Source organism: Lates calcarifer, linkage group LG13 (assembly GCF_001640805.2).
Source record: "Lates calcarifer isolate ASB-BC8 linkage group LG13, TLL_Latcal_v3, whole genome shotgun sequence".
NCBI classification, from domain to species: Eukaryota; Metazoa; Chordata; class Actinopteri; family Centropomidae; genus Lates; species Lates calcarifer.
In genome coordinates, this window is record NC_066845.1 from 7,844,775 (window position 1) to 7,858,478 (window position 13,704).

The following is a 13,704-nucleotide window of genomic DNA, read 5'->3' on the forward strand; positions in this document are numbered from 1 at the left end:
AAATGAAATGGCTTTAAAAAATGAAAAGCCAAAATCACGACAATAGAGGCCACAGAGGGGGAGGAGGCTGAGGTGTGTGTATGCGTAAGCTTGTAAGTGACTGAGAAAGATGAAGAGGGAGGGAGAGATGGAGAAACATAGTGAGGGAGAGATGGAGAGACATAGTGAGAGAGAGAGGGAGAGAGGGGGAGAGAGAGAGAGAGAGAGAGAGAGAGAGAGAGAGAGAGAGAGAGAGAGAGAGAGCGAGAGAGAGAGAGACTGGGGTTGGGCTAGTCTGGCAGTGGGCAAAACAATTACAATCTCCCTACGGGATGAAAAGGGTATGAACACATGCATGCGCACAGGCAAACACCTCATACACACAAACACACACAGCCACACACACACACAATACATGAATTATTTTCATTGTCCCTGGACACAGAGCATTTCCCTGCATTTTGGAACAGGAAGCAACTGTCCTTGTGTGATGTGTGTGTGTATGTGTGTACTTGTCTCTCTATGGCTGTGTGGACAACCATATAAACCATTGTCACTGTGAGGTCATTTTGGCCAGACCTCACAACTTCAGTGGGCTAAGACTAAATTTTAAGAGAGAGACACTGACACTGACACTGACAGTTGTAATGGGGGTAAAATCCATAGTCTAAACCATGTTAATTATTTGTATTTGATTTCTGTAATGAAGTCAGTTCTCATGCCAATAGAACTTTGAATTCAATTGCTGCTGAATAAAAGCAGTGAGACCACAAGAGAGCACTTTATATCCAAAAAGCATCAAATCAAATCAGGAAGAAGTTTTTTGGCTGCTCCCTGCCTGTGTGGTTTATGACTCTAATAAAGCACAAGCATTAGAGTGGGGTGGCTTTCTACTTGCACTCTGTGTATGTGTGTGCACTTGCACTGCCACAGTATATCAGTACTGTTTATTAATTTATTGAGTGTTTGTCCACTGGTCAAATAGCACTCCATCAAGCCAAATGCTCTTATGGGGGAGTTACTTTCAATTTTTATCCTCCAGTGAATAAAGTTGTTTGATTCTACTCTACTATTAGGTTATGTGTGTGTGTGTGTGTGTGTCTTTTCTCTGTGCGTACATGTGTGTGGGTTTATTCCCATCTCTGTGTTGTGGCTTGGCAGATGATCACATGGATACAACAGATACAATAAATAAAATCAACAAAGCTATCAAGCTAAATCAAGCACCACCTGAGATCACGTAATACACTCACAGAGCTGAGATGAGCATTCAGATATAATGTAGTTTGCTGCAGGGAGGAATACACTACTCAGCTGATATGTAGTGAAGTTGTAGCTATGCTGTATGCAGTCTAATGAAAACAATTAAATGGGCAGGATATCAAACACCAGAATTTAAGTATGATTCAAATATGTAATAAAATTTGCTTTTGTCTGATAGATAATCTTATCAACCTTCAGATGTGGAGATTTATATCCATGTCAAATTGCAATATGTGCAGGTATCAACATCACCTCATGCCAGTTCATCGTCCCTGCTGCACTATGACAGGAGAAGGAGGAGAATGATCACACTACAGGAGGTCTATGGGCTTTTTTGTGAATGTGAATTTGAAGGAAATATTTCATGTCGAGTCTTAAAGGCAAAGAATATCACTGAAAAAAAAATGGAATGAAAGTAATGCAGTTTTCAGTTGAAGGACAGTACTACTTTAAAAAGAGAAGCCACAACAAAAATAATTTCACAGTGATCTTTTTTTCCATCTGCAGTGAAGGACTGTCTTTGTATTTAGAGAGGAGAAACTGGCTGTCAAACTGCCATACAGACTTTTTTTTTTTTTTTTTGGGGGGGGGGGGCAGCTATAGTGTACACTGGTCAATGCTCAGTAGGGGCAGGAAGGAAACCTTTCAATAGAGATGCACTTCTGACGTCTATTCAAATGACACTTTCTATCTACCAACCAATCAACAGACCTACCACCAATTGAGAACACACACACAAAGATACACTTTATTCAAAGCCCCAAAAGTCTGGTTGGATCTGGTTTGTCCCCAGCTGTCAGCTGCTGGACTCCACACACATACACACACATACACGCACATGCACGCACACACACAGAAAATAGCATCATACTGTATTGCCTTTTGTAAAATGTCAGTGTTGCCATGGATACCCCATCCCCCACCTTGATTAGTAGGGAGGTTAATTGAATTGTTGCAATTCATCACTGAATTAAGACAAAGATTGAGGGGGGAAAAATTGAAGTGAGAAAGAGAGATGAGAAAAAAATGGATGGAAATGTACAAAGCTGAAAGAACAGAGACGTTAACATCTTTGCAATTTAGCCTTGACTACTGCAGAGAGGAAGAAGGATAAATCTAGTGGAGAAGGATGAGTAGAGGGTTGCCAGTGCATCAAGAAAGCTACCGTGTGCACAGTATTAGTGCATTTATGTGTGAGTATGTGTGTGTGTGCGTGCTCAACTGTGTATACAGTTGTTTGTTAGATAAATGTTAGATAAATGGACAAATGAAGAGAGGATGGCAGCAGGAGGACGGCTTCCAGGCCCTGAGTGATGGAACAGCCTTAGAAAATGAGATGTCTTTGGTCTCTATGGCAGCTAACGAGACTTCTCCGTGCATTCACATCAGAGAATGAAGACATAAAGATGCGTAGGATGGACTGAAACATGGAATATGGAGGCAAAAGACAGACTTATTTAGGCACAAGACCAAATGATATTGGCCCCAGTTTCCATGGTAGCTAATGTCAGTGTAAGTCTGCTTTGTACGTGTCAAATTATAGTGTGGAGCTGGAAGTGACTGTGTGATATTGAGAGGCAGACGAATACATACACACAAAAAAAGAGATAAACCAGTTGGTTTGCAGTACATGACTACAGGTGTTTTGGTGTTGGATTGGAACATAAATGTACCCTAGTTTTAAAATGCTACCATAGATGAAGGTTTTAGAGTCACAGTCTGGAAATGGACTACCCAATAAATGTGATATATAAGATAAATAATACTGGACTTACTGGTAGAGCCCACTCATTAGTCTGAGGAAGCCACAGTATTGCTAAGAATGTGACAGATGATTTGTTTTGAATTTGAAGTCCTTCCTGAGAGGCTTCACTGTTGCAAACCTGGTCATTTTCAGTCAGACAGACAGTCTCTTTTGTATTACTGCAGACAAGTGCATTCAAGAGTTTGACAAAAAGGTCTCATACATAAATAGATAAATGCAGACACAGTTTCCACAAATTAACCAACAGTTTACATTAATAAGAAAACAACACTTTATTCATTAGATACTTGAGGTCATAATTTATTCCAAGGTAAAGTCTAACTTTGTGAAAGCGAACAGGGCAAGTGCTGGAAATGGGAAGCAGACTTCTGCCACTTTGTGATCTAACGTGACTTAATCCCCCCCCATACACATAACCAGGACCAGTAAACAGTCAGCAATTTCCTTCACAGTTAACAAGTTTGAATGTGTCCTCCGAGTCGTGCCATTGGAGGACACTGAATCCTTGTTGTGTTAATTAAAAATAAATGAAATAACGCTGATGAAACATTCACTATAGAGCCCACAGATCCAACAGGGGGAGCTTGTTGAAAATACTGCATTTTTCAAGTCAGGATTTGGTTTAGTATAATAAGAAAATGGCTTTAAATGAGTTTCCATCAAAGTCAGGCATTACAGCTAATCAAACAAGCCTTTTTCTTCTCTCCTTCCATGGACAAAATATTTTGTAAATAGAGGGCATCATTATAAGCTCTCAATTATGGTAATTTTTAGCCTGCATTAAACAACAGTTGATAATAACACTGAATAAAATGACAATGTGTCATGCAAATAATCATTCCTAAAGCTGAACCACTGAATATCAACAACTCTGTAGCTTTTAGCCACGTTAAGCTGTATGGAAGCATAAAACAGCAAAATGCTAAAATCAACACTGGCTAGTAAAGAAAGTTTAACATCTATCAAGCTAAAAACACTTTTTTATTTCTTCTCAGGGATGAGAGGGGAAATACAGCACTTGTGTCAGGTAGCTTAAAGGATGCTCATATTGTTTACTAATTATTATTTACTATTATTATTGTTTACTATTGTTTTCTAACACATTCCCATAGTCGTTTGGTTTGACAGCTTTCCATTTTCAACAGTCTGTAGGTTGGTTGAGACCTGAAAGCCATCCATAAACCCTTTAGTGATCAATGAACTGGAACAAGACCACCACAGTGCCACAGCAAAGACTCTGAATACTTTCAGATTCTAGCTGGTTATTTCAGAAATTTACAAAAATCTCTAAAAACATGTTTTTACTTTGTCACAATGGGTTACTGAGTGCAAAAATGACTATCTATAACACAATAATGTGCAAAAAGTGACAGGGTCTGAACATTTTCTGAAGCCACTGTTTGTCTCCAATCCAGTGCTTTGACTTCTCTGTTGTTACTGACGCTCTTGTTTATGTTTAGATTGCAGACTGAGACTCCGGCAAAGGAGGGGGGTCTTCTAAATCTTTTAAATGGCACATTAATGCTTTATGAGCAAAGAAGATCATCTAACATTGTGAAATTCTGAGGAAAAAAATCCAAATGCCCTGATTACAGAATTGAGGTTCTCCATTTCTTTGCATTCTGAATGCAAATCCTGCTGCAAAAAATAGATGAGGACAGGGAGAGAGAAATATTCTGGGGAAATGTAAAAATCTATATTCAGGATAAAGAGTATATATTTAAAAAAAAAAAAAAGTGCTGCCCAGTGCCCTTTAACTATGACGTTTTGTTTTAGTTCATGTGTTTACATTATCACAGTGTGCTCATCAACATGACAAAGTCTGATTTAGTTATCCTCATCTCACACTCATGCAAGTGTTTCTTGCACCCTTGAGGCATTTGCTTCATGCTGACTTTAGCACTATACCACATGATTTCTGTGTATCACAACGAGTTCCACTGTGTCAAAATAGATCAACTGAAAAGACGACAAATCTTCTAAATATAAATTTCAGTCACTCTAATCCATTGAAACTTTAATTAAGAACTTAAGAAGATGGAGCATTTTATTATCATCTTTATACTCATCCCATTTTGTATTAGCAGGCCTTATAATTAATCTTCACTGCTGCTGAAAGATTTTCACCACAATCCTTTGTATGACATTAGTACAGGCAAATATTTTAAGGAAAATGTTCATTTATGTCTTTATGCCACTATTTCCCTTGTTGTTTTACTTTTGAAGTTTTCCATGTGTGTTTTCACAACTCTGTCTACAAAGTTTAATATAGTATAGAGTTGAATATTGTACAAGAGCAGCACTTCAATGCCTTTACAGTGTCACCAAAATCCTCTGAGAGCTGACCAAACTGTAAGATTTACTTACACCAGCACTTTTAGTTTAATGTCTCTCACTAAGTAAAGAATCATGTCCTTGTAAATGTTAAAAGTTGGCAAATGAAAAAAAAGGAGCTTTAAAGAAAGCCATTTAATACTGTCTCTGTCCATTCACTGTTTGCAACAAATCTTTTCTGATGTCCAAGGCAAGGTTCTCTGACTGATGTTTGGTGCTGTCCATGGTGCTGAATGTTCTCAGCAGCCATTTACACTACAGCTAACATCAGCAACATGTAAACAAATAATCATGAGCTTTGCAGCACAGCTGTAACTTATGATAACTGATAACTGATATGATAACTATGATAACTGAGGGAGGGAACCATATGCTTACGTAAGTTATTCATGTGCATTCTATCCAGATTTCTTTAGTATATTAACTAATGGTAAAAATGAACTGCCTCTCTTTGATGGGGACAATCCACAATGTCCAATGTACAGAGACAATGGTACAGGTACTGTGTAGTTTTCAGTTTTCACACCTTCTAGTGATGGTGTGAGACTTTTTTTTCTGTGTGTGTGCATAAATGCAGCTGTGTGCCCTGTGTGTCAAGACTAAGCTGAGATGAAAAATAAGCTGAGACAACTATTGAGTTCCCTCCCTCCTGTGGTCTCCTCCTGTTCTCCATTTCCTCGCCCCCCCACCTTTCCATAGACGGTTATCCAATTAGGTGATTCGCATCGCTTTAATCGATGGAGACATGAATGGGCAGACACACACATGCGTACAGATACACACACATACCACACACAGCTCTACCCTTTCCCTAAGTAATGTCTAGCCCAGTTACTATGGAGATAGGTGGATAGGATGTAAGGAGTGAAATGTGAATATAAGTGACAGGAGCAGATCCACAATTAAGTACCGTGAGGGAGGAAGAAGGGGAAGGAGGGAGAGAGGGCATGTGATTTAATTCAAGCCCCTTTACGCACTCCTGAGACAATTTTGTACACACACATGCACACATAAGTGCACACACACACACACGTAGCCCTTGGGGCAGAGAGCACAGTAAATCATCTGGATGAAGCATTTAAACAGATAATTCCCTTTGAAATTAAAACCTAGTTGGGCAGCTTTTTGTAATATTGTCTGAATTGTTAGAGATATGGTTATTGTGATGTACAATTTTTAATACACGCTTCAGTATAATAGTTCTATTGCTTCATGGCTAAGGGGGCTTTTTAGAAAACAGAGGGCAGTCCTAATGTAGTGCTGCAGTGATGCAATATGATCCTCTTTGTGTTTTTGTCCTCTGATTATTATTTATGTATTATTTTCTGTCACTGTGCTATATGTATCATATCTAGGTGTGAGTCAGACAGTGAACAATGCTAAAATAATTTTTACGTTTCAACATTTCAGTAATGTAACTTGAACCTCAAGTAAATTATTTATTCAAATGGAAGGTCAGTTTTAGTAAAGCTTCTGTAACCAGGGTCATTCAAATACTGAGACTTTTGTGTGTATGTGACTGGTTTACATTTCACTGGATTTACTGAGGTTAACTGAATTTGCAAGGGTCACTTTGTGTGGAACACCCAAGCCCCTCAGGTGTTTTAAAAAAGAAGGTCATGGTTTGTAAAAGAAGGTTGAACTAACTGTCATTTTGCAGAACTTTCAGTGACAGCAGGGAATGTGTGAGAGAACCCAAATTTGAACAGACTTGCATTTTATTAATTACCCCATTTTTTTCATTCAAAAAAGGATCCTTGATCATGAACCCAATACTGTATCTGCCTGTTTTATAACAAACACAAAAGGGATGGGGAGTCCTGGAGTAATGCCTGTTAAGCTTAAATGAGTTTGTAAACACAAATCACTATGAGCTAGCAGTTGTACTCTTTTGATCATTTGGCTGCATTTACCTCCACATTCTGGTGGGACATCATCACTCCACCCTCCACTCTGAGCTCCGGCTGAACCTGCTGCTCTCTCTCCTCTTCACACTTACCCATACCAGTTAAGAGGGCTTTATGTACTGCACTGCTCATTTCTAAAGGCTACATTTTTTTTTTCTTTTGGAAGCATGTTATTTAATTAGTGAGTATTTCTATGCTACATTATCATGTTGTGAATTTTTGTTCTTTTTAGTAAGCTTGTTGACCTCTGACTAATCCAACCAATGAATTACACCTACTGAGCTCTGAGTAAACTGTGGTGCTAATTATACAGAGATTGCCAGCACAAACTGAAAGAAAAGTGAGGTGCACAAAATTAGCCCTATACACTTTCATGCACGTAAATCTATTGCTACGAATCATATTACTGACCATGGCAGGTTCTGACAGTTTTAGTTTATCAACTGATTCATCATAACAATCCTTTAATGAATGCCATCAGAGCCAAAAACATTTTTGATTCCTCTACCGATGCTTTCAACACTGACTGGCATGTCTTGTAAGCACAATCTAAGACACGGAAGGTAAAATCTGTTATTTTATAACTTGACAGAATAGCCAACAGCCAAATGGTTAGGGCGCGTACCACATGGGCCCCAGTGCCCTGAGAAACAAGTCCCTGGTTTGACTCCTGATCCAGCCAAACCTTTGCCAGCATGTCATTCCCCTACTCCCTCTCCCCATTCCCTGTCTATCTTCAATATCCTATCAAATAAAGGTATAAAGCCCAAAAAATAACTTAAAGTATTTAGATTTTGTAGGATACTGAACTCTTTTAAAGTGATGTAACCAAGTGTCTTTTGTTTCTGCTTAAAGGGCACCAAACAAAGCAACTGAAACTATAATACATGAGAGACAGACACAGACAAAGACAATTGATCTGCCAGCCAGGTTACCGGTTAGCTAGACAAATACACAGATAGACAGGCAGATAGGGAGACAGGTAATCAATTCATCAGCCAGCTAACTACACAAGCAGACGGGCAAACAGAAAGACCGGCAGGCAGACTGGCAGGGAAATGAGTCAGGCAGTCTGTTCAGTACCAGGAAGACAGGAAGACAGGGCAGTATTCATTGTACCACCCACAAATTTGGACAGGCCAGTCAACAGACTGAGGGACTTGGAGGCCTGCAGGAGTTTATCAGTCAGCGATGAAAAAAGGGAAGATGTGAGAAACAAAGTCAGTTTGTCACAAAAACTAGCTGGTGTAAATCCCAAACAAAACAAAACAATAAAGAATTTGTGGCATTTGATCTGCCCTTAACAAATCCAGTACTACAAATAGATACTATGTGCTTTTGGGAAACTAACTCAGACTCTCCCTATTTGTCTCCCTATTTTTGTGGCAGCAAACAGTACTTGACAGTGGAGTACCTGGCATTAAGTTGTGAGTGTGTCTATATTTATGAAGGTGATGTATGAGATTGCTAAAAGAGAATGTGCACTGCAAGCAAAAATGCATTTCCTGAACTGAAAAAAAGTTTACAACAAGAAGTTGCAGAGTAATCTGGCACAATTGGCAACTCAAAATACACAGAAATGTAAGAAATACAAAAAAGCAAGGAACACAAAAAAGACGTCACATATTGCAGGAACATGCTGTTCGCTCAGTCTGCTCGGTCAGAGAGCAAGTATTCAAATGCTGCCTCCTGCTGCGCTGTCACATCTCTCTTAGCTCACTGTCTTTATTTCACTCAATGCTGATATTCTTAATAAGAGACCTGAGATGCAGGTTGCTCCCTGTCCCCAAAATAAAGAAGGAAGAAACAAACACAGACATTTAGCCTACATGCACAGAGAGCCCAGATAATAGAAATACTCAGGTTAGGACTTCAAAGAATTACAGCCTGACTACCGAACAAAAATGCAGAGCCCTTATATCAAAGCAACAGCCTTAACAAGGCTCTCAGAGATGCACAAACACACATACACACATACACGTACATTACAGCCACACAAGGTCCTCCAAGCTAATCTCTGAGAAAGAAATACACTCAGTGTTTGGCCACCATTGTTTGCCACAGACATACAGCCTACTGCCTGTTTGATTAAAATGCAAACAAGCTTACAGATACATTCTTTGCGCTTTCCTGCACTCTTTCAGCAAAGGCTTATATAAGGTTTCTTTATGTTTTCCTTAATGTTTTATGTTTCCTTTATGTGTCGTTATGTTGTGATAAATGTGCCTTTGTGTTTATATAGTTTTAATGAATTGGTTTTGGTTTATCTTAATGAGAGAATGGTATATGGTTATCAAGATTAACCATTTCTCTAACATCAAACATCAAAAAAGGTTTTAATATAAAGCTGGGTAGTCAGTAGTAGGTAGTCAGTTTTTCTTCACTCTTTACATAATAATTAAGATTAGTGAGATATTTGGTACTGAAAGAAGGACTGCCCATCCTACCATGATGTAAATCTCCTTTTGTGGCTTTGCAGTACAGGCTGTAATATTTGCACACATTTCCGTATCTCAAAAATAGGCCTCAATAATGTGTTCATAGTCACTCACAAATGTGTATGTATAGTAGATGGCTTATCTGGTTTATTGAATCTCGTCCCATATCAAGCTTCATTATTGTATTCAAGATAGGTTTTATGGCGCACAGGGAATTTCTGAGATGTCTGCTATATGCCACAGTTGTACAATATAATAGATGCATAAAAGGTAAATATAAATAAATATGGACTGCTCTTTGAGGCTGACTGATGGCTTTGATGTTGTTTCCCTGTTAAATGGCATCATTTTAAAGTAAGCATGAGTATCAGAGGAAGAGAATTAAATAAAAAGCAACATGAGCAATGTGCAGCCATATCACACCAATATGTAAGTACTTCATTAGCCTCTGCTCATGCCCTCTGTATTTTGGTTAATTCTTTTTTATTCTGAATGAATTGATTCCTAAAGGCAGCCAGCCAGTCATAAAAGCTCCCACTCACTCACACACACATACACAGAGAGAGAGAGAGAGATTTGGGTGATGATCACTTTATCATCCCATTTTACTTTGTGCCAACATACTAACTGCCCCATTAGAAACGTAACATTCAATGCAATGTTTCTCTGATCATGGATGATGGTCCATATGTTGGACCAGTAAGCTTGTCATTACTTACAATATTGTTTCTTGCATTAATGCATCAATTAACTGGTTTATTTCAAGCTGTATTATTTTGTGAATTGCTATGGTCTATAGAAAACATTCCTTCCTACACTGAAGATATAAACAAGTATGTGAGTCAACAGTGACATTTTGGAAGAAAATCATTACCATTACTCACAGAGAGCATCAAGAATATAATATGGTTTGTTTTCACGTACTGCACAAAAGCTTTTGGATGACTATCAACCACAAAACAAATGCCCTAATTAGCCACTCACACAGTGTAGATGAAAAGAATGTGTGTGACACATTCTCTGTATCGTCATTAGCCATGCAGGCAATGCCAATATGAGTGTTGTTCCAATTTATTGCTGCATTTTGTAATTTGCAATATTTCAGAATGTGTCGCTGAAAGAAGAACTGAGTTATTGTTTTGTCAACATGTGATCAGTTAGCTTCTTATCATCTATGACCACCATACACTTCACAGTGATTCTTCACTAAAAGTATGGTACCTTCTAGTGGTGGTAAGATACACCCAATAAAAAATGATTCCAACATTCACTTTGAGACGTACACAAGCTTGTTTTAAGAAGAAACTAATATGTTCTTTGAACAACTTCAGCTCTTATTTATTTGAATTTCCAAAGTTGGGAAAGGGGGGGAATTGGTGTTGCCAGGCTGAATGTGCACGTATTTCGTGTGTGACTAGATATTTCTACTGTATGTTCTATGTTATGATTGGTGTTTGTGTCTGTGCCTGCCCTGCAACAGTGAAATCTGATCACTGTAATGCCACAGTGACAGCTAGTACCACCCACACATACTCATCCTCCCTCTCTCTTTCTGCCTACTTTGCCTACTACTAATGACATTTCTATGTTATCATTATTCCTGCAATGCTATGTTTAACCTGCACAGAGTGTGTTGATAGCAAGTAAGACTGCTGCTAGCAGATGTGTGCAGAGCAAACAAACTAAAAGCTGCTCTCATGGACTAAGCTTAAACAGCTTGTAGTCCTTTGTTTTGAGATGCAATGAACAAATGCTACAGATAACATGCGTTTTTTTTCTAATGACTTTCTTAAAATTGTGCTTATCTATAAGAGATTAGCAATAAATTCAAAACTGAATAGCATTATTTTCTATTACATATTACTTTAGTTGACATAAATAGTGTATATGTAGTGTAAATCTGGTAAAATTTCATAAATCTATCCAGCTAATGTGTTCACTTCCCTGTTGTGATGATGAATGAAACTAACTAAAATAATAAAGAGCTACTGTAGTCCTTAACTGCACTGCTGACCTGATTCATTAAATATGTGTAACAAAACTGCTCCTCATGTGTAATGTCTAATGCTGCACTTCTACACCTGGAGGTCTTTTGCTGAATTAGTCAGATAAGGATATCAAAGATATTTGTTGGACTAGAGCATTACTAAAAGGTTTTTGACCTCATGAAGCTTTATTACACACATTTCTTTCACATTAAATGCTCAATTTAAAATCAAGCCTGTTGGTTTTGGTTGTGAATCAGCAGCAACATTATATGACTCTTTGACAGGAATGCTTTGGCATATTCAATTCTATGTACACACGGATGAAAATGACCCGTGCAGATAAATGTATCCGCTATTTGATTACCTATACTGTATATCAACATTCCAGAGTCAATTTCTTGTCCAAACCCTATTTGCATGAAATAAATTGACTGTCAACATCAACATAATCCAAAACACAAAGAGAAGAGAACATAAAAAATACTCTGCCCCATCCTCAGCTGACTGCTTGATGCAGGTCAACTCAGAGGACATGCAACCCATGCATGAAAAACTTGGGAACATTAAAGACAGAGGCTGATTTTGTGCCAGTTTTTTGATGCTGTATTTTAACATGAATTCATTTCCCGTGCCTGACTGTTCTGAATTTATTGAGCCGGTAATAAAGAGTATAGACAGGACGTGGGAGATCTGGATGCTACTCCAAGTATCCATAGTAAATACACTGTTCAAGGACAATGGGAATGACCAGTTAAGGAAGACTTGGGATTATATGCTTTTATGTCAACAGGAAAAAAAAGAGAAATTTGACTTGATTGATAGACCTGCTGGCCGCTGTTGTTCTAGGCTAACATATTAAAGACAACATTGTATTATCATCCTACCTTCTTGCACAGCCTGGAAGGGGTTGTTTCCATCAACGAACTCCACAGAAATGGTGATCTTCTCTGTCTCCAAGATCTCGTTGTTCAAATTGAGATCTGCCACGGCAAGGCGAAACACCTCGTCATCTTTCCGTGCTGACTCATCAAAGATGGCACCTATTGAAAAGTAGAGAGGAAAAGAGGAAGCTATTACTCAGTATCAGAGTACTACTGGGATAGAAAACAGGGTAGGGACAGAAATATAGTAATACCAGGGGCAACAGTATGCAGCCCACAAAGATGAGTTCATCAGAGAATCAAAGGCCAGGAAACCTACTCCATCCCAAATGGTCTAGCTTTACAGCAACGCAAATCTAATTTTGGCAGTTCTTGCGCATTGTAAAGTAAAAACCTTCCAGTTTTGCCACCAAGAAGCAGCTAGATAGTAGAAAAAATGCAGTGACAATATATTCCAGCTGGTAAAAAGATGAAACAACAGGATTTATACCCAGCTTCCATTATCCATATCCTTCAGAGAATGTTTTCACTGATCTAGTTTAAATGTTGTATTTACCAGTGACTAATGACCAACTGAGCACTACATTTTGTAAATATGAGAGGGTCACTTGAGCTTTCTGGACTTTAGAACAACTGCCAAAAACTACCTTTATACAACTGACCAGATTGTAATAGGTTATGAGATACTGAGGGCTGTTAAACTTCTTGTTGTGTTCTCTTGAGAAAAAGAAAGCTGCATTGAAAAGGAACCTTCGATTGATTTGTTATGACTAGAAATGTGGGCTTTAAGTATTGTGCCCCTGAATTGTCACCCGGCTTCAGAAAGATGGGGTGTGAGGGGGGAATGGGTCAACACCAGTGTTCATTCTAAGGTCAAACACTGCCCAAAGGCACACTGACTCAGCCAGTGTTTACTGCACAAAGGGAAACGGAAGAAAAAAAGACTGGTGAGTGCCAGTATCTGTAGTGGCAGATAAAGTTCATACTAGTTAAAACTAAATTAGTCATTAAAAGAAATGTCAACCTGTTGCGTTCGTGAGACAACAGAATGAGGCAACATGGGAACTGACTGGCTGGTAGAGATTTGGTCTTTACTTTTGGTCCGTTACACACAATTAACCAAGTGTTATCTTTTTCTCCCTTTCTTCC

At 38.6% G+C, this 13,704-nt stretch overlaps 1 protein-coding gene across 1 annotated transcript in view; it reads right to left on the minus strand.

Annotated features, from left to right (window-relative positions):
* Window positions 1-13,704, minus strand: part of grid2 (glutamate receptor, ionotropic, delta 2) — a 416,866-nt gene that overhangs the window by 346,896 nt on the left and 56,266 nt on the right. The window contains 1 exon segment of the mRNA XM_018668844.1: window positions 12,559-12,714. Coding sequence (XP_018524360.1) covers window positions 12,559-12,714 — 156 coding nt within the window.